Here is a 26,701-nt window from a genome sequence, read left to right as displayed (position 1 = left end):
AACTAAGGCATAGGGAAAATAAATAAAATTAATTAATAAGGTATCAAATGTGAGAGCACTGTTAACTGTTATAGTTTAAAGAAATGAGGGATATGTTTGCCTACAAGGGCAACATAGAAAAGCTGTGCTGTGAACTAGAATGCTTTGCTAACGTGGTTTATGTTACTGAGTGATTATAAATGTCTTGGAATATCTGTGGTGAAGCAGATTAAATTGAATTGATTAAATTCAGGTCTCCCTTTTCAAATACACTGTGACCTTACTATGCAGGGGAACATGGCAGTGCTTAGTCGGTAGTGCAGCATTCACTAGTAGCTAATGAAAGAGCTGGGCTGCAGTGGGTCTTTTAACCTCCCTGTCTGTTCGGTTTCTTGTTTTTCAGTCTTATTCACAGGAATCCCTTTGTATTACATCTTGTCAAAAAATAACTGACAAAATCAATTCCCTTGTTCAGCTCTGCACTTAGGTAACACGCGTAGCTGACTACTAGCATGTTGGCTTTAGCTTGTTGTTAAAGCAGTTAAGAAGAAAAGAGGTTTTCAAGTTTACAAACATGAGAAGATAACACGTGATTTTTCTGATTGGCCAATAAGCTTTTTTAAAATTTATTTTTTAGTATTAAAATAGAAGGAGAATTGGAACGGGAAAGAGAGAAGCACCTAGAGAACAGTAGCATGTTAAGGAAAAAAACCCCAACATATAAGCCTAGTGAGAAACATTCCTGGAAATCTGACATGCGTAACACTTATACTTTGGAATATCAAGAGAGTAAAATAAGCACTTGAAGTTTTAACTTGATATTTGGAATTCTTTCATTCTGTGTTTGAGAATGTAAATAATATTGCATCAGCAGACTTAAATAATTAATAAATTACTATTTGGTAAAGATTTTAATCATTGACATGCGGTAGAAGAAGGGGGCATGTTGTAACAGTTTAGAAACTTGTAACTAGTAACACTTTGATATGGTAAGTAGCTTGTTATTTATTTATTTAGTTTACAGCAAATAAGTAAGATTGTATTATTGAAGCAGAGAGAAAATGCAATAGTGCTTTGGTTTGAAGGCTAGGGTGCTAGGCAAGAAAATATTAAAAAGAAAAAAACTGTGATACTGAAACCAAAATTTTTTTCCCCTCTGTGAAACTAAAAAATCCCCAAAAATTAAAAGTATGAGGGGGTTTTTTGTTTGTTTGGTTGTGTTTGTTTTTTTTTTCCTATCTGAAAAATGCAGGAAAGCAGTGCTGAGTTTTGCTTTCAGGGTGACTTCCTTACTAGTGCTTTCTTCCTCTATCAGTTTTTTTAAAACCTGCCTTATCTTACATGTGTTTTGTAGATAGTGTCTTCAACATTTTTTATTGGTTTTATTTTATAGCTACAGATAATACTATGTAATTACTTCAATTTCTCTTTGCAGTTAATGTAGTTGTGCTTACAGTCTCCTTTGTTGCCATCTCTGGGGAAGAAAAAGAAGCAGATTTAGAACTTCTAATGCAAACTTGTCCTAGTGATACCTGGGGTGGGGGTTTTAGGCAAGTTAGTGGTTTTGTTGTTGTTGGTTTTTTTGGGTTTGTGTTTTTTTTTCCCCATTCAATATATATAAAAATATACCAAAATCTCTACATGGTTTGGAAGCGGTTTAATGCATGTCACAAAGTCTGGCAATTATTGTTTCTGTAGAGATGGACATAGACCTGTGTGAAGTGAATTCAGTATGCTTGTAGGAGACTCTTTATGGCTAAATCTGGCAAAAGTATGTGTAAATGAGGCTGAATGCCTGTTTTGTGCAAACTGGAAGGTGCATTGAAGCAAACTTACCTTAGGGGTTTTTTAGTAGTCTCTCCCCATGTGTGTTACCTGCAGATGCTGGTGTCTCTTATTAGGGAGACTGTGATTTGGCCCATAGCTTTAGTACTCTTTCTTGATCTCTTCAGGCTTGGGAAAAAGAAGTTCAGATTGTTTTGTTGGATTTGCCTGCCATTTGCAACACAGTTCTGTGCGGTTTTAGCCACTGTTCTTTTGTTCTTGTTTACTGTGTTAAAAACAAACTCCTAATTAAAGATGAATAGTTGGTGGTGAATGTCAGATAAGGCTCTTCATATCTGTGTATATGCGCACACATTTAATAGAAATCTGTTGAAAGATTCAGAATCAGATGCCTCTCCTGTTGTTTTCAGGATCCCAGTAAAGTACCAGTGTCCTGTTAAATGGCAGACACCGATTATTGTGTCAGCTGGTATCTGTGCTACCATGGCTCTGATTGTATGTCAAATGAGTGTTAGCGCTCAACAGTGAATTGGCTGGTTCCACTGTGTACAAGGCAGTGTTTCTGAGCTCTGTACTAGACTTCTGAGGGAAAGCTTGTAAATGTCCAGAGTTTTGGGGGTTGTGCCACTTGTATAGATGGAAACTCCTATGTAATCTTTGTCTAGCCTTGAAGGTTGTCTTGGGTCTTTGGAACTAACACTGATGAAATAAAGCGATATTTGAAAAGATCATTAGGTTTGCAAAACCAGCATATTTTATCATTGTAACTTGAATAACCAGCACTTTGACAAAGCTGCCTTTTATTTAAGATTCAGCATTTGTCTCTTTAGTTGAAAGTGGTTTTGCATTAGCTCTTGGGTCTAGCCCAGTGGACAAGGTTCAGCAAATGATTCTTGCAAAGGTCTGTGGGATGCCAAAGGAGCTTCTAGTTATTATTAGCACAGACACACACTGTGTAACACAACATAAATTTGTTTTGCAGACACACAAAATAAATTTTACATAAGATTTTCATTATTTAAACCAGCACAGGGATTATACTGTGGCAACATATTTCATAACTAGGCTACTGTAATTTTGAGCTGCGGTTAGGGGCTGTAGTATGTACTGGAACTTAAGTATTTGTGTACAAATGTATCAGCTGTCTCACACATGGATGCAGTTCTGACTTGAGAAAGTTACACTGTTGTTGTTTAGGGTCTGAAATCTGGGATGGAGAATGTAGTTGGGGGTTCTTGTTGTGTGGGGTGCTTTTGGTTTTGTTTTATGAGCTTTTATACATTGCAGATTCTCTTGACTAATGTTGATAAATACATCAATTCACTGTCACTGCTTGGCTTCTGTATGTGTTTGTTTTTGAAGAAAGCATAAAGATTTAAGTTATTTTTGTCCCAGCTTTCCAAAATTGTTTCTTCCCCACCAAGTTATGGTAGCTGATCTGGTGAGCAGTAGTAGTTGCTAATTTGAACAGATTTTCTCATTTCGTCCTTTGTGGTGATCTAAATGAGCCCATTTTATTTTGAAACAAAGGAGAGCTGAAACAGTTTTACGATGAAGCACTGTCTTTCAGCAGCTGTAGTGTTTTCAGCTGCTGCTTCTTTCCCAGTGCATGTAGAATTACGTCTGCATTTCAGTTTGTGACATAGATTACCATCTTTACATTAGGCACTTTTCAAAGCAAACAAAACCGTCCCTCCCCCTCACACCTCCCCCCCCCCCCCAACAGAAATTGTGGTAATGAAATAAATAGAAATTATTTTCAGACCTTTAGGGCACATTTTAAGTCTAGTACAGATTACAGTGAGGTCCTTGGAATGAGGCCGTGTTCTACAGGTAATTGGAGTGAGTGTCAGTTTAAAATAGCCGAGCTAGGAACAAGATGTACAAGCAGATGTTTTCCAGGACAGGTCAGTGACATCCTCGCAAATGATGTGCCATTTATAGAAGTCAGTTTAGAACTAATGGATCTCGTTAGCTTGGGCTTGATGCTGGAGAAATACAATTACACTGACTCAACAGCTGGATCTGTAGCAGTGCACCTCTGCCTGAGATCATCATTCCTATTGGGAAGTGAGATAACGGTACAAGAAGAGCTCTGGCCTGGCATTTGAAGTGCCTGCATTGTCTGGATATTCTCATCCCTGCTTTTTCTTCCTGCTACCCCATCTTAACTCTGCAATATGGAACTTTTTCACCAGTTCAGCCAAACCTCTGAAAATTTTGTACTAAGTACTTAGATTTCAAACCTAATAATAAGAAGAGAACTTCAGCAACATGATTCATAATGGAGCAGAAGTGAGTTGTCAAAGGCATTTTTGTGATCAAGGTTATGTTTTTATTTAGTTTGTAAAGGGCATGGACATTAGTATCTCTTTAGTAAAGTCAACCAAACCCTAAAGTTTTGGTTGAAAATTCAGAGAGCAGAATTGTGCATGCAGCTTTTTTTTCCTAAAAAATTAAAGTGCAAACCCTGTTAATTATGGTGGTTGTTATTATGATAATGATTGTTATTGCCATCTGTCATTGTTATCCTGCCATGCCAGAAAATTCCATAAAACCTCCATCCTGGCATGGAACTGAACTGCATTAGTTTCCAAGAGCTGTCCTCATCTGGGGTTTAATGTTGTTTTTCTTTTCTTTCAAGAATGAATTTCAGTTTCACCTAGAATTTTGAAGCTTGAGCTGTAGTATACATTGTGCATATCCACACATCGTTTTTCAGTCACTTTTACATAATCTTGATTTCTCCTGATGACTTTTTATGTTGCTTTAGAAAGAGTTCTTTTTCTAATGTAGGGAATAAATGTGAATTAGTAAATACTGAATGCATAAGAGAAAAAATATTGTGCTATATTAAATACCTGTTCACTTGAAGTATTGAAATGTAATTTCTTCTGTTGAGAATTGGAGCGGAATTAATTTGTTACCAAAATTAAATTTGTCATAGAGGTGGATAGTTCTGACCATAAATACTGTAGTTGGCTTCGAGTTGATTTAGTTTGGTTTGGTTTTGTGGTGATTTTTTTTGTTTGCTTCAGCAGTCTCCATACACCGGTGCTATCTTAGGAACTCTTAAGACTTCTTAAAGATAGAAGAGTATCACCATTGCTACCGCTTGATACTTTCTTTGTCCAGCTGATTAATACTTCCCCCCCCCCCATTATACTTTTTTCTCCCCTTCAAGTGTTACAGTCAGACAAGAGAGATTTCCACCAAACTGTAATCAAGAAAATACTTGTAAATCTGGTGGCAGTACTTGCTATTCTTAGTATGGTAAAATGGATTAAAAACATCTAATTTCATTTATTTTATAACTCTTCTGTGTGGTAGCAGTGGGTTATGCTACTTTACTTATTCCATGCCCTTCACTTCAATTAAATTTTTTTCTCTTTTGATTTTTAATGAACTGAATCAAATCTACTACCAGGCAAATTAGGATATTCCTTTGAAACTTTTAATGACACAGTAGAAGTTTGCTTTTCCAACTGTTAAGATTTGTCCTCACTCCCACCCTCATTTTCTAGGTTGTTTTACTGCTATGATTTTGTAGGTGGCTTAGATTTTATTTCCTTTTTCCGTTAGTCTCTGTATTCTTATGCAGGTATAACACAGGCCGTCTTGTAGGTGATGTTTGCTTATCTAAGGTTTATTGCTATCTTTCAGTTGGTTACATTACAGCCTTTACTATTCAGTGTTTTGAGTTTTTTTCCAACTAAACTTATTTTAATGATAACTGTGAAAATGAAACTTGAAGTGGCCACGATTACTGTTTCAGTGTTCTGCTTAGATTTTTCTTGTCATGTTGTAACACTAATTTTATTTTGTTGAATTCTGGTTATGTAGCCAGCTGTGTTTTTCCTCTAACATACATACTAAAGATGCTTGCACAGGTTGGATAGAATCAGATTTTCTTTAAAGAAGAAAAATATCTCTGATAAATAGTGAGGAGAAAGGAACATACCTGTCCTATAGGTATAATTGTATTTTGCAGTTCTTTAATGGGAGCAGCTAGATCTAAGAAACATGTAAAGTTTTCTAATAACCTGTTTAGAAGTAGACTCTTGATCAATTAACTCCATAGATTATTTTTTTAAGATTATTTTTAAGGCAGAATATTTCTTCTTTCATAGACTCTGGTTTGTTTTATAAACATGGTGATAATAGTCGGTTTAATAAAACTAGTTTGTCAAAAGAGCAGATAACACGAGAAGAGCAATTAGACTACATTGTAACTGGGTAAATCTTTACTTCTTGAAACAGGAGATCAGCAAAATCTCGAAGCAGAAGTCCATATTCATCAAGGCACTCAAGGTCTCGTAGCAGGCACAGGTTGTCTAGATCCAGAAGTCGTCACTCAAGTATTTCTCCTAGTACATTGACTCTGAAGAGTAGCCTGGCTGCTGAGCTGAACAAAAACAAAAAAGCAAGGGCTGCAGAGGCAGCCAAGGCCAGTGCAAAAGCTTCCAATACTTCAACACCTACCAAGGGAACCACGGATGCTGCTGCAAGTGCACCCCAAGTGAACAATGTAAAGGACCTGAAGAAAATAAAAACGGAGCATACACCTTCTCCTACAAGCAGTGCAAATGTGAAAAATGACAAGGCAAAAACAAAGGTCTCACTTCCTGAAACAAAAGGGGAAAATAATTTAATTGCAGACAAAACTATTAAACAGAAACCTACAGCAGTAAAAGAGAACAAATTAACTGTTGTAAAACAGCCACCAGTCACTGTAAAAGAGAAAAGCAAACCAAGTACACCAAGTGTAGTAACCAAGGAGAAGGATCGAATTGTTGCACTACCAACCTCCACACTGCCACCTTTGCCTTTGCCTCCCATGCTGCCTGAAGACAAAGAAACGGATAGGTGAGTTGTCACATAGGTTTTGGGGTTGTTTGTTCCTTTTTATTATTGCTGTTACTGTCCCTTGTTTTTTAAATCAATGTTATTTCCTTTGGAAAGTAAATATGAATCACTTTGCTAGATCAGGCTGTTAGATAGCTTGTTCTTGCTCCTCAGTTTAATTTGGCAAATATTAGTGAAGGAATTCTGTGTTAAAAGGATTTAACTGGTTCTTGAAAAGGTAAGGATTTCATCTAAGAGAAATCTTTCAATAAAAAGGATACTAAAGAGACTATTTGCAATTACTGGTGCATAATAGCTTTGGGACTAACTCAAGGGTACAGTCAGGATTCCAAGCCTGATGTGGACATGTATATGCTTCCATGGAAAAGCTGAATTCAGTAGCAGTATGTGAAAATTCTTTAATTATCTGGAGTTTGAGGTAAAGGTTTTCTTCCCTTTTTTTTATAACTGCTCATTATTTAATATAATTTATCTTATAGATGAGTATTGAGTGTTTATAATAGAATCAAGGATCATGGCTTGTCATTTGTGTTTACTTTTGAATCATAAAAATTGGTCTGTAGTGAAGAAATCCATGTCCATGTTCGAAATGTTATCTGAGTTTAGACTACGTTATATTTCATCATAGTCCTAACAGAGACCTGCTGTGATTTGTGTTGGAGGATTATGCTGTTGAGCTGGAATTTACTATTTTTATTTTGGTCTGGTGATGAAGTTGAGAAAAGTTACTTTTTTTAACTCGTGGTGTTTCAAGCCTCTCACACATGGAGAAAAAAGTCACCTTCTCACAACAAGAGAATTTCTTAGCATTGAAGTAATAACTGATATGTGATATATCTGTCTAAAAAAATCAAGCTGTAAAAGAAAAATTCAAAACCTTATGAAGTACTTGATTGGCATTCCCTATCTGTGAAACTAGCCTGTCTTGTTCTTTGAGAAGTGTATAGTGTTTCTTGGATTATTAGAACTAGTTATAACTAGAGGTGTAAATTTTTCTCTTATGCTTGCTAGTAATTTAATGCTGTGCTAAACATTGGGCTAACTTGGCAAATAATTATAATCTAGTGAAGCATTGGACAGATAGGATTTTTTTAGCAGAAAAGGAGAAGTCTTGTTTCTTGCTTTTCAGCACTCTAGCAAACATCATTCCAGTTGTTCAGGATCATTTCTGTGTAGTGAATATAAAGTTGCATTTAAATTTCACAAAACCATCTTTTCTAGATAAACAGAATTTCTGACACTGTTACTTGCTCTCAAGTTCTGCTGTTTTATCCAAACTAGTTTAACTAAATATATGGCTAGTGTTAATTTCAATAATAATAAATGAGATTTCATCTTGCAGCTGACTAGCTGCTTCTCCTTGTTAGTATTTTTCCTGTAATACCGTTGTTAAGTATAGCTAAACTGCACAGAGGAGTTCAGCTACACTTATGCTGTACTTCTTCCAGCACTGGGCTCATTCTCTTTTCCAGAAAAAAGAAGTTAATTCTTGCAGGCAGCTGTATTAGAACAATTAATGATAAGCAACAGAACGTTATTTATGCTTTGCTTAGTTTTCCTATAGGATGTTACAAATTTCAGATCAGAGTGGTTGTGATTAGAAGTCACAGTAAAGCTTACGTCACCAAAGACAAATGATCAATGTCTTTTTGAGGGGAAGAGGGTAAAGGCATTGATCCTGAGCTTGGAGTTACTATGGGGAAATTGTGCCTAGAAAGAAAGCTTGGTGCTCTGCAGAACTGGCTGGTTCATAATGTTGTGTCAGTTGTCAAGTTCAGTGAGAGTGATAAACCCACAAATAAACCCTCTGAAGGAACAGAAGTGGTGCAAAGCCCCTGTGTAGATTAAATGAAAGGGAAGACTTCTGGTGGTCAGTGATGTGTGATTTAACAGATCCGGAAAAAAGCTGCTCTAGGCTGCTTCTGTTTACTGTTCCACTTCTAAAATCTGTTTCAGAACCTCTCATGTATTGCGTTTTCACTAATATTGGAAGTTCAGAGGTACTAATCTTGAGAGAAATACAAGTATTTGAACTTGAAGAATTTTTCTTTACTCTGATAATTACATGAGCTGTTCAAAGGTGGTTTGTTCTTTATGGCATGTTAACCATTAGATCTGAGATGAGGGTAGTAAATGCTTTGTTGAGGTGCCTCTTTAAATTCAGGCAGTGGCAGGCTGAAGAAGTGGTGGAAGACATTCAAGTGTTCTGTTGCAATGGGGAAGCATAGGACGTACATGAAACACTAGAATGCTTAAAAAAATATATGAAGATTGCTAATTGCAATTAATGTAAGAAAGAATATATGAATTCTCCATGATGGAAGATAGCAAATTCTTTAAATTTATAGAAGATACTGCTTTATCTGTGAAACTAATCAGGTAAAAAAATTGCAGTAGAACTTCAGAAAAGGTTCCCAGAGGGGGAAGCAAAATGCAGTTGTTTTGGAAAATGTCCCCTCAAAGCATTACAGAAAGTTTTCTTGGTGCAATGACAAAGGTTGAACATAAAGAGAGAATATTGCATGAGAGTCCTGGGTGGGAAGAAACAGTCATGTAATTTATGAAGTTGAGAGATGGTCGTGGCTTTCAAATTGCAGGATATGCAGTAACTGCACAACTAGCTAAAGTAAAGAAAGCCCTAGTGAAAAGGAAGCATGCCTTTGAAAAAACATCCTGCATCAAGAATTTCCTCATTAGAATTGAAAGAGTGTCTCTAGCATTATTGTGTGTAGTAATTGTTAGAGGAATATATTGCTGTACATGTTGGGGGTATTTTTCTCAAGAGGAGACTGACTGTTGGTATCTGTTATCTAATTATGGTTGATGATTAAAAAATGATCAGGTATCAGTAACCCACGGCAGAAAAACACATAGTCAATTTTTAATCTTTTTTTTTTTCCCCCACGTGATTTACATGCAGGTCACTAGAAGGGTGTTGAATATAAAGTGTTTTGGCAAGTGTATGAGATTGGCATCTGTAAACAGGGTGGTGTGGACTACTTCTTAATGCCCTGCAGTGTTACTGTAACCCCAAAACTCATCATTTCTGGAGAGCAACCTTATAAAGAATAGGATTGTGGGTTGTTTTTTTTAATATGAGATATCAAACTACAGATTTGACTACTGCACTTCCATTGTCTGGCAGATCCTGAATCATCTAGAAGGTTGTGTGGCAGAAGTCTGGCCTGGTAAGGCTTGCTGTGTTGTTTAACTTCAGCTTTCACCAAAAAGTTCTGATTTTAGGATTTCAGTGGACTTTTGGTAGTTAGCCATGCATCTTCTAAAGAATAAATCAAAGTCCTGCAAATTCTAAGAGCAGAGATTGCAAACGTTGGTGTGTTGACAGCCTAAAATGTATTTAAACCCCCCCAACATTCCTATAGGTATTCCTTTTTGTATGTTAATATAATTCAGCTATGTTCAACTTACTAGAAAAATTGTCTTTTTTAGTACTTTGCGAGAAAATGTTTCAGTGAAGTCAACTAAAGAAACAGAGAAGAAACTTCGCCATCTGCTTGCAGACTTGCCTCTTCCACCTGAGTTGCCTGGAGGAGCTGACTTATCTAAAAGCCCTGAGGAAAAGAAACCAGCAGTTCCGTTACACAACAAGAGAAGACCAAAGTATGATGATTAGACATTTTTAAAGCTTATCAAGCGAGTAGAAGTGATAATATTTTCTTTTTAAATACTTTTTGTTTTCCTAAAAGAATATATTTATTTCTGCTTTTAATGATTTTTTTATCATTAATGAGGCTTGAATCAAACTGCTTGTTTTATTGCCACTTCATGCTAGGCGGGCAGTTATCTAATAAGGTTTCGTAAATATATAGTGCTGGTTTTTGGTTTTGTTTCTTTCAAAGTCCAGAAAACCCTTAGATATATTAGTTGTTATTCTTAGAAAAGCTGCTTGTTTTTTAGAATATGTGGACCACGACATGGTGAAACAAAAGAAAAAGAAATAGACTGGGGAAAGCGCTGTGTGGATAAATTTGACATCATTGGTATTATTGGGGAAGGAACTTATGGGCAAGTGTACAAAGCCAGAGATAAAGACACAGGTAAGTTCCAAAAAGTTAAATCTGATCACACAATTCTGAACAGGATATTTTTTGTTTGTTTTTGTAGTGAGTAAAATGTGTGCGTTTCTGCCATACAATGCTTCAAAGGTTTTTAGTTGTTGGTTGATTTGTTGAGTTTTGAATCTAGCATTTTTTTCAATCAGAAATTGTCTTTTGCTGCCTTGGAAAATGATTTACCTATGAAGTTGCGGCTGAAAACAACTGAGTAGTCTTGTCTTCTGATTCTTATTTCTTGAGTTTGGACATTGTGTACTGTTGAGCTAGTGAAAAAGAGAAGGTAAATACTCTGGGGAGACCAAATGGCGCCTAGGCAGGTTGACAAAGAATAATGAAGTTTGTGAAGGGATGTAAGGGTGAGGTTTAGCCATTTTTCTTCTTCATACTCCAATAGCCACCAGTCAATGGCAGGAAAAGAATCTGCCTCTGTGCACCATATCTCTGCAGTGTTGTATGTTGGCTGTTTTTCTTGCAGTATAACTGGCTTTACAACAGTGACGGAGTCTTTAAATTTCATGTTGAACTATTGGTCAAATGAGCAAGCAGTGCTTGTCGCTGCTTCTGAATAGATATTGTAGTGAAACTGATTCTTCGTAAGTGCTGTGTGTTGCTGGAACATTTTGTGTTCATTTAGTGGTTCTTTCTGTGGCTGCTTGCCCTTCTGGCTTATTTGTACATGCGTTGAATGGTGGATAATTTTCAACTTCAGCAGTAACTGGCATACATAGAATCACATATCAGCCTCAGTTTATTCTTTCTGATCTCCAGAAGAGTGAACAGTGTAATAATTTCTTCTTCACTTTTTCCCTGTGCTTGTCACAGATTGTGAACTTCAAGGTGAGCTCAAAGTTGAGCTGTCACTGATTGGTGGTTTGTTTTGGGTTTTTTTTACCTCTGCCTTGGGAAGCACTGCAAATCATCATTAGGAGCTTCTTCCTGCTCTCCTGGAGTTCTGTCCTTGCACATTTAAATTTTTATTCCTGTCATAATGGCAGTCATTTCTTAATCTCCAGCAGAGTTGTTGCTGTCTGTATTGAATGGGTCCATACAGTTACAGCAAACCTTCCACTAGCTTTGGATTCAAACTCTGCAAAGAGTGGCATTGTGGCCTTTAAGATACCTTATAACAAGCTGTGCAATGCGTTTCCAGAGCAAGTGGATGTTGTCATACTGGAATGCAATCTGTTGTGCAGGTATCACATACGCTGGTGTAGTGTAAGCTTTTTTAGAGCTGACAGAGATGTGTGTGCTCTCAATAAACTTCCCAGACACAGCAATAAGCTTCCGAGACCAAAATGGTTCAGCTGCCACACAGATTTTAAATATCCTTCATCATGAGTAGATGATGCTTCTGCTATTTTACAGAATCCGGCTTCACCCGACCCACAAGCCTGCACTAAAATAATAAGGAAAATACATCCTCAGTGTCAATGTAGTAGTGATGCTTCTGCTTATAGATCCAGAGCAGACATAGGCCTCTGTTGATAATCACTGTTCTATGCAGGTTTCCTGATAGCCCTGGTGTGGAATTTCAGGAATGTTGGAAAGAGAAGACAGGCCTTCTTACAGTAGGCGACTGAAAATTGTCATAGTTTTGCTTCTCCGTGTCATAGTTTCCCAAGACTGGTTAATTGTGTTTCCATTCAACATACTGCCTGGTCCATTCAGAAACGGTAACAAATGTGAAGGGTTTTGAAAGCAAGCCCAGTTTTAAATCCTACTGTTTGGGTTGCTAATCTTAATGTTTTTATTTACATTTTCTCCTAGGGGAAATGGTGGCACTAAAGAAAGTTCGCCTGGATAATGAAAAGGAAGGGTTTCCAATTACAGCTATCCGAGAGATTAAGATTCTTCGACAGCTTAATCACCAAAGCATTATCAACATGAAGGAAATAGTGACAGATAAAGAGGATGCTTTGGACTTCAAAAAGGACAAAGGTACATACAATAATGTGGGAAAAGCTCTTCTTGCTCCTTAATGCAGTAGGCTGCTGTGCTGGATTTGAAGTTAAGCTTCACTGGAGAGTATGTTTGCAGGTTTTGATGCTTGACTAGGGATTTTAATTTAGATTTAATTGCTGTTAGAAGTTTTTTATTTAACTCAGCTATGCCTTTTGCTTATAGAAATATTTTTGCAAATATTTTGTGGGATAAAAAAATGTATTACTTGATTCCAGTTAATGCTAGAGAGGACAGATGTTTGACTCCTTGACATGGATTAGGGATGCCAGCAACAGTAGGAAATTCTTAATTGTGAGCTTTTTTTTAGCCTTTTATTTTCCTCATAGTGTTTTCTTGTGTCCTAGAATATGGTAGGCTCAGTGCTGAGGAGATGTTTTTCATTGTAGGCCAAAGTTTCCTTTGAATTGTCATTCATTTACTTTTTTTCATAATTTGGCTTCTGTGTCTTGATGTCTAGAAGAAGGATGAAAGAAAAGAATGAACAGCAAGATTTTTGTGGTGATGGTGGTTTTCTCCAAATAGAAGGCATACAGATTTTTACTGTTTCTGTTCACTAAGTGTTAAATCTGGCGTGTTTGAGTTACTGCAACCTCCTCAGCTTAGGGAATCCAGCAAGCAGTGTGAAAATTGTGTGGTGTTGCTGCTTTATACTTTTGTTGTTGGGGTGATCGTTTTGTGTTTGGAAGCCTTTTCCATTTAGGTCTAAGTCTTGTCAACCTATCAGGGTTATTTTAGTGTTCTGTGGGCAGTTTGATACATGGTTTGGCTGAGGAGAGTGTTTGGAGTGTGGTACCTGTGTTTTCTCTCCCTGGGTTTCTAGCTGGCACGCCCAGCATCAGTGTGGGTAGGAAGTGCTGCATGCCAGCAGAAATACAAGTGGGGCTGAGATGAGTTAGGAGATGGCTGGCAAAATGAAGCAGGAATTAGTTGTTGTTTTATTTTCCTAGCATCTTCAGAAAGTGTAATACCTTGAAGGCTGTACAGCACTGATATGCTGCTTTTATTGTGTTTCAAAGTAAGAAACACCTAGCAAAAGAGTTTCTCTAGAGATGTGCAGGTTCAGTGGTCAGCACCCATTTTGATTCCTGAGAGTCTACAACAGCAGGTCTAGGCTTTTCATGTGAATCTTGTACTGAGTTTTAATTAGGTCTAACCTATTTGGCTAATGGGACTACACTGAGCCATGAATTAATACTTAATGACTCAATTAATTTTCTCTCTTTCTGTTTCGTGCATCTAGGACTGAATTGTACAAATTTTCTTGTGTACTTCCAACTGTGTCTCATTAATTTCAAAACTTCTTTTTCGTCCAAGCCTACATTTGTCCTTTTGATATTGCTTTTAATTTAGTTTCTCATTCTTACTGAACAGCTTGTTAAAACAAGCACATTTTCAGGAAATTTGCAAGGGAAGGGGCTTTTCTAGTGATGGTAGAATAAAACTAGTTTCTGATAGTCTCTTGAAAGCATTAGCATGATAATGAGACTGTCCCATTAAGATTTGTCTGTAAAAAGATAGAAATTTGTTGGTTGCTTTTGGGTGTTGGGTTTTTGTCTGTTTGTTTAATTTCAGTGTATCATTCTGTATTTCTCTAATGAGTAGTTGATTGTGAGATGGGGATTTATAGCTGAGATGCGGCCAAATTGTAGTCTGCAGGGAATGAATGCAAGGGGGAGGAAGTTAGGTAATTTTCACAGTAAATCATTGCAAGCACAAAGTAGGCTGATTGGCTTAAGAAGGAACTATTCTAAAAGTGGTGGTGATGTCTTAGGCAGAGCTTACAGTAGAAGCAAAGTTTTTTGCCTTCCAATGAATGGGCTTGTGCTTAATTTGTGTTATATGCTTAACTTTGGAATAGAACTCCTACATAATCCTGCTGATAGCCCGTTTGTAAAAGCAGGAATGTGAACATTTCTGCTGACACATAGGTAATTTTACTCCTTAATTTTGTGGTTAATGCCGACTGTCATATCCTGATCTATTGCTTGTCTGCTTATTCACTTAAGATGGTGGTGGTTTTGGTTGGGTCTCAGTAAATTTTGGGCATGCTTTGTACAGTACTTGTTTTAAGGATGTTTTTAAAGATGGCAACAAGCAAGCAATGGCTTATGTTATACAACTTTGTCCTGGTACTTCGAGCTGTGCTACGTGTTCTGATATGACATAGTCCTATATCTTCCAAACTTTTGAGTATCTGTCGTAGCTTGGCATTTTTAACAGCATTTTGCTTTTCAAAATACTAGAAAAGTATATCTGTGTTTTATCTTGGGCACTTCAGGGTATAAGCTTATCAGTAGGAACACCTTTAGTAGATTTCGTTTATTGTAGTCCAACTGTTAGATGTAACACACTGAAGTTGCAAGATTACACATGTTGTAAGTCTATTTCCATCTATTTCCATATTGTTTGAACAGATTTGGCACATAGACAATTGTCTGGGTGATACATGGGTCTGGTATACTGAAAATCTGGAGTTTTTAACTCTGCAGTCTTTATTACCCACCAGACATGCTTGATCGTGAAGTTGGAGAAGAACTTTATTGACTATTAATTACTAATCCCCTGAGCTTCAGTAAGGCAAAGTGCAAGGTCCTGCACCTAGATTGAGGCAGCCCTCAAGATCAATACAGGCAGGGGAATGATGACATTGAGAGCAGCTCTACAGAAGAGCACTTAAGAGTCCTGGTGGAGAAGATAGACATAAGCCAACAGTGTGCACTTGCAGCCCAGAAGGCAAATTGCATCCTGAGCTGCATAAAAAGAGATGTGGCCAGCAGGTTGAGAGAGGTGATTCTGCCTTTCTGCTCTGCTCTGGTGAGACCTCACCTGAAGCTCTGGGGCCCCTAACAGAAGAGAGACATGGACCTCCTGGAGTGGGTCTAGAGAAGGGCCACAAAGATGATCGGGGGCTGGCGCACCTCTGCTGTAAAGACAGGCTGAAAGAGCCAGGAAAAGAGAAGGCTCTGGAGATACCTTACAGCTATCTGAAAGGGCCCTACAGGAAGGCTGGGGAAGGACTGTTTAGAAGGGCTTGTAGCAAAAGGAGGAGGGGCAATAGTTTTAAGCTGGATCAGGATAGATTTAAGTTGGATGTAAGGAGGAAGTTCCTTACTGTGAGAGTGGTAAAATACTTGAAGAGGTTGCCCAGGGACATGGTCGAGGCCTCATCCCTGGAGACATTCAAAATCAGACTTGATGTGGCCCTGGCCAGCCTGCTCTAGTCGGAGGTGTCCCTGGACAAAATTACCTTTGCAGGTTCCTTCCAACCCAGTGCAATCTGTGAATCTGAGGCGTGATCCTGCCAGGTAATAGATAGATGTTGGGTGTGGTGAGGTGGAGCATCCATTTTGTGTATTTCTCTCCTATCAGAGGCAGGTAGGTGAACACACAAGCTTGGCGATGGGAACACATGACTCAGTTTGCATTTTTGTCTTGTGTGTGTATGTCTGCATAACAGCTGACTTAACAGTATGTTCAGCAGACTTGTTTAAAAACCTCCTCTGCTTCTCTTGAGACGTAAAGCCTCATTTGACTTGATAGCACTGATGAGCTATGGTTTCCATTAATTTTTTTCCCCCCAAAAATCTCAGAGCTCTGGTTATTTTTGTTGAAGATGTTTTCTTCTAGTGAGCTAGTGCATGAGCAATTGTGGCTGTCAGTTGGTGACAGTAGTAAAAACAGCCTGACGTTGTTGGTGCTAATGACCAAGTCTACTGACAACTAAACTTTCCTTTGCTTTCCCTTTTTATTTGTTTGATGGTATTGTAAATAAATTCGAGTTGGTGTTCACAGACTTCAGTTCACATCCATTTGGACCCAGGAGGATTGTGCTTTGCAGAAGTTCTTCATCTTCTCTTGTCAGTGTTTGGGCTTTTTTGTCTGAGACAGTTTGTGTGACATTCCCTGTGCAACAGTAATTAAAGATAACAAGATTTAAAACAGAAGTTGAAAACAACTATTTTCTAGGTATATTCAAATCTATACACCTCATAAGCTAAGTTAATTGAGCTACTTCATCAATTATAAAGTGAATTGTTAGATAAAAGGCCCTTTTTCAGGCTTTTATCAGCTCTGGTTTGTTTTCTCAGTGAGTCTCTTGATTTAGGCATCTCTTTCTTTGGTCCCCTGAGATGGTCCTTCACTACTCAGTTGGATCTTTAAGAGCTAGAAGCTGTTTGCAAATGCTAGCTACAGGACTGCCACAGTGTGTTTTTACTAAACACTGGAGAGTGCCTGACTTAGCTTTTGTTGCTGCGAATGTAACATCGTAGGCGTGCTGTCTGATGCCTCTTCTGCCTTTTGACTGGGGAAGGCTTTTTTAACTGGTAACCTGAGGGGGAGGATGTCAAACTTGGCATGGGAGACTCAAAACAGATGTGTGGGTTTTTGTTCTTTGTGTAGAATATCTGTTTGGCATGTGTCTAATTAATTTTAAGAGCTAAGTTTACTTTTGATTGTTTTCAACTGATGTTGCAGTACAAATTATGAAACCTTTTCAGGCCTATGAAGGTGGTACATATGTCAGAAGGACACTACTCTCTGGTACTCCTTCATATGACTAGCAGGTTACTTTCTCACAGCTGTAAAGGAATACTTAGTCTGAAAGGTTGTGGTTTGGAAGGAGTGTGGCAGCAGTTGTAGTCATCAGAGCACTTCAGGGCTCCTTCTCTACTTGTGTCATAGCTAGCTTTATCTGGGTTTCCTGGGAAGCTGAATAAAACCAAACTGCACTGAATTACAGAAGCATCTCATGGTCTATAGTTTGCCTCGATGCTTCCAAAAGAGCTGATAGAAGCTTTTAACCCAAAGACTTTGTGTGCTACAGTTAAGTTATCAGGAGTGACATGACTGCTGAAGTGGTGCTTCCCCTTTGTGTGTACTGTACTGGGCTCTGGTCTGGAATGAGTGAGGACTTAATTGTGTGGATTTTCACCTTGGTCCACATTTCGGCAAAATAAGAGAATTTTTTTATTATGAATCAGAGATTGTAGTTTTCCAGTTCTGTTTCATAAAATTTGGTTAGAATTTGGTTCAGAGGGATTCTTTTTTGTAAAGCATTTTTGTACTTCAAGATACTATTGTAATGCATTTATACAAGGACTGAATTAAAGTGTGCCCATAATAAGGCACATCTGTTCTCCTGATTCTTCTGATCTCTATATAATCAGATATTTTGAGAAAGCCCAAACACCTTCCTTATGAAAATATATTTGGCAAATTTGGTAAAATTTGCTAAAGGGTTGTCATCTATGTAGGCTTTTGGATTATTCTCCCATGCTGCTCTCTCCCTCCCTCCCTCCTTGCCCCCAAGTCTAAAGCACTTGTATCTTACTTTGGCAACAAATGTGTCACTTGATGTCTCTCTTTGGTTGGATCTGTGTAGTTTGATAGTCCAAAAGAGTCCAGAGCCTGCCTGTGTCACAAAAATGCACAGTATGTTTTGTCTGGTGATTTAGCCCCTCAGAAAGTCTTTTGGCTTTTCTAGATCATCAGTATCATGTTTTGTTGATTTCTCCATTTTGTATGCGTAGCCTTACAGTGTCATACCCCAGTTAATGGCATGTTATGGATAAGAAAACTGATAGAGCTCTGTTACTTCAAATACACAAACAGGAAGAGGAAATGTGTTAATCTTTTCATTAGTCTCAGCCAGTGCCTCCCTTTCTGACTCTTAACCAAGATGAGTTTTTCTAAGTGGGAGCAAAAGGAGTAGGATGAGGATCATTTCCATCCATGTGAGTCGTCATTGTTTACTGTCATGCCATAACAGATTCAGCTGCTATCTCTTAACCAAAATTCAGAAGCAGCTCTGTGGACTTGCAGTGACATTAAGGATTCTTATTATCTCAGTACATGACGAAATGGAGATGAGTGGTGAGCTATTGGCAAAGGAAATGGGCTCCCAGGATGTGACTCCTCCCTCGCCAGTGCTTTGTGGTATCATGTAGAAATTAACTGCAAGCTGCCTCCCACCCCACAAGTACTTTTTGGGAAGTGCAGGTCTTTAACATAGCAGCAGGAAGAGGAGTAATGTTAAATAAATAACTTTGGGTTCATCTGAATTGCATGTTCATTACTGTAACAGAGCTTTACGTGTTAGGACACCGCTTCCAGAAATGCAGATATTGGGCTAAATTATCGTGAAACAAAGGGTAATTTTAAAATGTAACCTCCAAGTTATTGAATGCCTTGGCCTTATAAAGGAAAGCTCCTTTATTGTTTGTTATATTTTCCTTTCTGAGGATGAATATTTGTGTGGTACTTGTTTTGATTGAACTGAAGGATGTAAACTAGAGCTCAGACTTTGCTGTCATAAACAGATTGTGTGTGGTTCACTTATGAAGTCTTCTGTGACTGTTTTCTATTTCCTTAATATTTGTATCTTCTGTCCTTGTTACGAAGGATCAGATCCCCCCAATCCAGTGAAAGGCAGATTTGAAATGATCAAATGGAATAATGTAACTGTTGTGTTGACTAGAGCACTAGGTCTCTATCAGAAAAAGTCTGTAGATCTCTATAGGTTTGTTGAGGAATAAACTAACAGAAGTTTCATTTCAATTTCACTTTATACCTTATTTTACAGCTACAAACATTGTAAATATAGTTCAAGTGATACTGAAAATCAAGATTTAATGGTTAGATTGCCAAGGCTAGTAGACCAATTTTAATAGTTCCCCATAACCAGCCAAGAAGATTCAGCTTTGACAGTTTTTAGAACAAATTCTATCTTTGTATAATATGTAGGTAGCAAATAGGTAGCAATGCACAAGTGAAGTGGACCCATGCATTTGCTCTTGCTGTGATACAGAAGGAACATCTATCACTAACACCATTCTAGGGTATGTTTTTTAATGAGAGTTGCAGGGAATATAAATAATCAGATGTCATCTCCAAGGTACTACTCTCTTCTATAAATTGTCTCCATTGTTGTCAGCTTTCCTTTTTGCATAAGGGTATTGTGATTGCTGATTATGAATAGTGGTGAAAAATCCTGGGGGCTAGTAGCAGAGTAGGATATTGCTCAAGGCATGGAGCCTACTTTGCATATAAACAAGATGACTGTGTTCAGCTGTTCACACTAAACAGATCTTTGATCCTACTGACCCTTTGCAGATTTTGTCATGTATACACAGTGTGGCCTGCTGCCATGACAGGGTTAACTTTCCTTTGTGTTCCAGAGCAAGAAGGTACCAAGGTCCTCAATTTTGTTGATGTGACATCCTCCGAAGGGCATATCTAGATTACTCTGGCACTGCAGCATTAATATCAGGTGTTTTATTTCAAGGCATTTTAAAATGTGTCATGGTTCATGCTTCAGTAGTTGCAAGTGAGATAGACCTTACAGGAGATGCTAGCTATCCTGTTTTGAAAGACCAAGCTTAGGAGCCTCTGTACTTCTACCACGCTGAGCTGGTGAGCTGCACTGGTGAACTCAGTTATTGATACAGTAACTCAGCAGACTTTGAGTACTTCATGGCTCCTGATACTTGTTCCTTTTGAAGTGATGGCAGGAAGTTGTACTTGCTTGATTCACCTTCTGCTCCCCCTCCTCTGAACACACCAGCAGGATTGAGTGGTATTTTGATCCACTATATAACATACAGCAGGACAAAAGGACCTACATATAAACCAATTAATGCTGTTGCCTTATGCAGTGGCCTGTGGTTTTGCTGCTGGACAGATCTGTTACAAGTTTAACTGTATGAGTAATCTTTTTTTTTTTTTAATAGTAGATGGATTTAGTACTCTTTCCTCCCTTTTCAGCTATGATGCAAGAAAACAAGTTGATTCATTAGAACTTGGCCATGGCATTTGTGTATGTTCTGGCAAGCTGACTTCTCATTATTGCTCCAAGACTTTCAGCAGCTTCTGAATTGACACTTCTTTAGGAGCTATAATCCTTAAGACCTGTTGGGCTGAAGCTATTTGTAATTTAGAGTGCTGGCTTTGAAATCTCTTTGGGGGAAGCCTTTGAAAGCGGGAGGCAGACAGATCCACTCAAATGTGGTGTCTGCATTGCCACCAGTGGACTGCAGGGACTGTGCCACAGGGTTAAGAAGGGGGAAAATTAAGTCCTAAAAACCATGTTACTGGAGTGGATATGTTGGAGATGGGTTAATGCTGCTTCTGAAGCACTCAGCACACTTCCTGTTTGAGAATACTTGTACAGCAAAGAGCTTTGACTGTAACAGCTTGATTTGTGGAATTATGCAGGCTAATCTGAGATAAAACTAAGTTCTGTTATGCTTAATGTATATATGTGGCAACTTGGAATATACATTTGGTCTTTGCAGAGCTGCTCTTGCTAGTAGGTTAGCTCTGCTTTCTCATGTTGTCTTGCCTTAAGTATTTTTAGTTTGAGAAGGGTGGGCTTATTTCTGACCCAGTTTCACAGTGAACACTTGAAAAAAATCAATCACCAAAACATGGCAGATGAACTAATGCCATTCATATTTTGTTTCTGGATTTCTCCTCAAACTTTACATGGGGAATATTAACCCAGTTTGTCTTAATTGAAGTGTGTAGAGATTGAGAGCCACAGGGAGAGTAGATGCCCATCTAGGTTAAGGTACCATGTGGTAGCATTATGTTTGCTTTCACAAATATTTGTTTACCTGGAAAAAGCAATGCCATGCAAACTTTTTACTGCACTGTATTTCATTGCTGTTACTGGACTTGAGATACAGCTCTAAATACTGCAGAAAATGTAAACAGTTGTGTGAAAAGTATTTCTAATCTCTGAAAGTAAGGAGCAGCAATGTTTTGGACTGCTATTTAAATACTTTGTTTCCTCTTTCTTTCTCCTTCCCTTTCAATTTATTTTCCTAGGTGCATTTTACCTGGTATTTGAATATATGGACCATGACTTGATGGGACTGCTGGAATCTGGTTTGGTTCATTTCAATGAAAATCATATTAAGTCTTTCATGAGACAGCTGATGGAGGGCTTGGCCTATTGCCATAAGAAGAACTTTTTGCACAGAGATATCAAATGTTCAAATATTCTACTAAATAATAGGTATGGATATTACTTAAAGTATGTAAAAAAAAAACCAAACCTCATGTACTAACATCTTTTAATCTTCACAGTTCACTTGCTTTAAGTCATTAGCAGAACATTATTTTTATAGAGTGCCTAATTTCTTTAGAATCAATTGTAAAATATTAATCTGGAAATTTTACTGCTTAATACTGGATCCTACAATTGTTTGTTAAACTTGTCTGTGTTAAACCAGCAGGATTACAACATGAATGTTTTAGCTGAAAGTATGGGGGGAATTTATTCCAGTTCCAATATATTAAAACAGAATTTTAGGACATAAGTGTTTGATGTGTATTCTTTTTGCCATCTCGTTTCAAGCTGAATTGTGGCTAGGCTGGTTCTTTGTGATGTAATCCTGATCCTCGTCTTCATCAGACAAGCTAATGTTTTGAAAGAATATTTGATCAGACATGTTCAAACGTGTTATAGTCATAATCAAATGGGGAGAAGAATTTGTTTCTTAATTCTTTAACCACTTGTAGTTACAAATCAAATTAGTAAGTAATGTGCAACAGCAGGAGATAAAAAGCCCGTGTGAAGCTAGCTTATGACTTCTGTACAGATCAAATCCATCAGTACTAAAACCAGGGAGAAACTGTAAGAGTTTATAGCAACAAAAAAGAGTATCTTTACAGAGTGTGTAGTTAGATTTTGGGATTTGTTGTCACAGGAGGTTTTTCTATCAGGAAATTCAGAAAGATGAGACCAGTGGCAGGATCTTGCTAAAGGGAACGCACAAGAAAGCTCCTGCTGTAGCATCTTGAATGCAACGATTGTGGGTGATGCTTAAGTAAGAGGAAAATGAGCCCCAGACTTATCAGGTTCACATGTTCTCTTTAAAAATCTTCTAATACCATTGGAGATGAGATACCAGGCAAAATGGATCAAGAGTACCTTTTTGTAGGGCCCTAGTTTTGTCCCAGTTTTCTCCAAATTGAGTTTTCAATTTCTTCCCCCTTGTTTTCTTATCATGAACTCACATTAGACTGTATTCAGCACTGGATTCCACTGCAGTCTTGCCAGGCTATGAAACAGATTCTTGAACAAATGTACACATGCTCTATATTGCTCACTGTGTCCACATGCCTAATCTTGCTGACCTGCTAATCTTCAGTGGTTGTGCTGTCTCTGTCCCACCTCTGAGAACTCAGAAGCTGAGGTGTAACCTGATGGTGGAGCAGAGTGCATTGTGGTAGAGCTGGAGCTTTCTATTGTATTATGCTCCCTTCAATCTGGGACTGGATTTTTTTTCCCCTAGGATATTTTTGAGCTTCCTTAGATATTTCCACTGGAACAAGAAAAGCTTCATAGTTGATCTTTATAATTTTAAGCAAATGTTTCTAAACTCCCGTTGCCAGTTACAGCCTGAAGCCTAACACATGAATTTCTATCTTTCAGAGATACCACTTGAATGTTTGCTCAAAAAATTCACTGATCTTCTGCAAATAAGGTCTCTGAGGAGTAAACATGCAAATCTGAGGGAAACATTTTTTTTATGGGGGTTCTCCAAGTCTTGCAACAATATCTGAGGGGAAAAATGGATGGAAAGTGTAACTTGTATATTTTATTACCACAAAATGGTCATTTTTACACACATCAGCAAGTTTTGCCCTGATATGATTAAAATTTATTTGAAAATTATATTTGCACTTTTGGAAAGTGACAGTTTTAAAAGCTCATAATTAGTGAAAAACAGCCTCCCCACATAACATTCCAATGTTGCTTTCATGTGTTTGGAGAAGCTTGCAGATAGATTTGTGTTTAAACAATCCAGATTTTACACATGGTGGGGACTTCTGGTCCCTGAGCAGTGCCTTTTAGCTCTGGAAACTTCCAGGCAAGAGCTCTGTATCTTCTGCTCTTCCCCTCATACATGGGAAAACTCAAGAAAGGGCTAGGGGTTGTGTCATTCAGCAAGTTGGCTGCTGCCAAAAATAGAAACCCTTATCTGGCTGTATTTAAACATTACAAGAGCAGAACAGGGCATTGACAGTTTCCTACAAGGAATTACGACTGCTGATAGTTGTTTGTTGTACAAATGCTTATGCTAGTAGTAAAGCATGAGAAAATAGCAGCTTCCTCCCTCATTTTTTCCCCACAGTTACTGATTTGACTACATATATACATCTGAATTTTGACTAACATCTGATGCTGTAAATTCCATGTGATGAGCATACCTAATTTTGTGTATTTGTCTTTGCTATTCAGTAAGTTAGTGTATTTGTTAACTGAAGAGATGCCTGGATTGTAAGGCATTGCCTCCTCGTTAATGTGAGATGAAGATCAGTTGCAGCTGTTTCAAAATCACCAACTTTACCTGGTTTTTGGGGAGGAACACTTAACAGGATTAACCACTAAATAATTCTTTGCTTTTTCCACCAGAGGGCAGATAAAGCTTGCAGATTTTGGTCTTGCTCGGCTCTACAACTCAGAAGAAAGGTAAGATACAATTATACTGCAACAAAGCATTCAGAATGTTAACCTTTTTGCATAACTTAAGTATTATGAGTGCCAGAAAAGAACACTGTTTTGCTTAGAGGACTTGTTACTGTACTGTAACACAAGTGATTGCTTAGGATGTGGAAAGAAGCACATCTTGTCTTACCCTGCATAGAAACACAAACTTCTCTGTATGTAAGTGTATTGCTTTTCCTAGTGCTCTGGAACTGTAGAGAGTAGCCATAAATTGATTAGAAATGAAGAGTTGCAGCCTTAAGTAGGTTGCATCAATATGTAGGCTTTTACAATTCCTTTCTGGTCCTCTAAACCTAAAGTATGTTCTTTCTGTTGGCATACTTAGGAAAAATTTATTTAGGGAAAGCAAATTTTTTTGCTGACGCAAATGAGCATATGCTTTCTTTGCAATAAGCATTACTTTTGTGTAAGATTTAAGCTTACATTTGAAAAGGTTCATTGTATTCTTTAGGCAGTCAGTGCTGTTGAATCTGCTGGAAACAGAGATACAAGTTTAAATAAAAGTTATTCTGAAACTTCTTGTGACTTGTGCTTCTGTTGTTCTTGGCTTCCTTATGCTTGTACTCCAGGAAACAGGTGCACAGCTTTTTATGAACAAGAGCTTCCAACGTTTACTTTGTCATGCATTTGTCATGTGGAACTGGACTTTCAAAGTTCAGGCTGAATGTTCATTACACTAGTATGTACATAAGGTGGTTGGATACAGAGAATATTAGCTTTGATTTGATTTCTGCATGCTTACATTGGGAAATAATATTTATAATGTTGGCTTTGTGAGTTTATTGTTTCCTCATAGAGCTCTGAGCTTGTTTTGAACCTGATAGCATTAGTTTCACTGTCTTCTGAGCTGTTTGTTAAGGAACATGTGCTTAAGTACAGTTACGAGAACTGCTGAGTATAGTAGCAGGGTAAGAGAATCTTAAACAGCTGCTAAGTAATGAATTTTTGGTTTGAATGTACTTAAAAGGGATTGATGCCATCCCACTGTCTCATTTAATGTGCACCAGACTGATGATTTTTCCCCCTCTGGTTTACCATGTGGGGTTTTTGTCTGTTTTTAAATTATTTAAATTTTGCTTGTAAAACTGACTGTTCATTAAGAATTGAATGATTGAAAGTTCAGTGTCTTTGTAGTGCAAATAACAGATTTTACTCTACATCAAACAACAATCTTCTTATGCCATAATACTTAAATGACACCAAGAGTAAAATGTAATTATACTAGCTAATAGATTTGCCAGTTGAAGTTGGGAGGATAATTAGAATCTCATTAGTAGATTTTTGACAGTTCTTTTGTCATTCATTGTCCTCTGAGTAGCTACTGACCTGCAGTAACAGATGCAATTAATGTATAACAACAAGTGTGTAAGAACTGCTGCTTTACATTCCTGTATTTGACAATCAGTTTGCGTGTTTAGAATTAGCATACTTGTGAGAAGGGTATAGAATTTAGTAAGAGCATTACGGGGAGGAAATAAAAATACAACTTAAAGCAAGGTCCTGGTGGTTGTTGTAGTTGTGCTTCTTTAAATGTTACTCTGGTGAATTTAGTGTATTTGGAATAGGAGATATGACAGATTGTGTAGGAAAACATCTGTTCAAATAAAAAATGCCATATACTAATACGAGTGGTGTATCTGTAGAGAAAGTCCATACTATGTAAACGTTTCATAGAGGAATGCTTACTTCAGAGATAAATATGATGAATGATGGAATTGGTCCCAAAACATACTCAATTTTAAAGAGGAATTGGGGAATTTCATAATGAAAAAAACACTGATTTTGCAGAAATGAGACCTGTAGCACTGACTGTGTCATAAGAGCTGGTTTATGCTGCAGTTATTCAAACTCCAGACTTAATGTTACTCAGCTTTCTATTTGGAGTTGCCTAGTGTTGGTAAGAAATTATTAAAACTGAGTGAATTTTGGGACACCCTGGTTGAAACAACCTAACATCTCTGTTCTTCCTGCTATTCTGAATATGTGTGTTGGTGCACACACATACTAAAAGGAAAAAAACTAAGATAATCTTCACCTTAGTGTGAGGGTAAAAAGGATTATTCCCAGATGTGGTAGGTTGAGAGAGGGCTTAGCTCTCCCTCCTCCACAGAGTAAGAAACCACAGCTAACTCAGTCGAAGAGCAAGCTATATATTTACAAGCATATATGGAAAGCAGGTTATATATAACACAATATATACAGGTATTTACAATATATACACAGAAATACACAGTAAAGAGAAATAACACAACAAAAATCCCTCCCAAAGGGAGGGATCCCCTCCTTGGAACCCCCTTTTTCCCCTCCTACCTCCCTTTTTCCCCAAAAAGGGGTTAGAGAGAGAGAAAGGCAAGTTACTAAGGAAAAGAGTTGTTAGTAAGCTTCAAAAGCCCGTGCAGGATTAGTGTTTGCTTATCTGAAGGCCAACTCCAGCAGTTCGCAGAAGAAGCAGGCAGGGAGAACAGGCTGAAACCTCCAACTCCCCCAACTCCCAAACCGAACTCAACTGAGGAAA

General features: G+C 37.8%; 1 protein-coding gene across 3 annotated transcripts in view; it reads left to right on the top strand.

Annotated features, from left to right (window-relative positions):
* Nucleotides 1–26,701, top strand: part of CDK13 (cyclin dependent kinase 13) — a 44,544-nt gene that overhangs the window by 5,118 nt on the left and 12,725 nt on the right. For all 3 annotated transcript variants that reach the window (XM_054160994.1, XM_054160992.1, XM_054160991.1), the window contains exons 2-7: nt 6,025–6,630; nt 10,081–10,251; nt 10,549–10,688; nt 12,474–12,644; nt 21,498–21,687; nt 24,094–24,150. In XM_054160994.1, the coding sequence (XP_054016969.1) occupies nt 6,025–6,630; nt 10,081–10,251; nt 10,549–10,688; nt 12,474–12,644; nt 21,498–21,687; nt 24,094–24,150 (1,335 nt within the window). The remainder of the gene's footprint in view (nt 1–6,024; nt 6,631–10,080; nt 10,252–10,548; nt 10,689–12,473; nt 12,645–21,497; nt 21,688–24,093; nt 24,151–26,701) is intronic.

Source organism: Dryobates pubescens, chromosome 4 (genome assembly GCF_014839835.1).
Source record: "Dryobates pubescens isolate bDryPub1 chromosome 4, bDryPub1.pri, whole genome shotgun sequence".
Classification (NCBI taxonomy): Eukaryota; Metazoa; Chordata; class Aves; order Piciformes; family Picidae; genus Dryobates; species Dryobates pubescens.
This window is presented reverse-complemented; position numbering and strand designations above follow the sequence as displayed.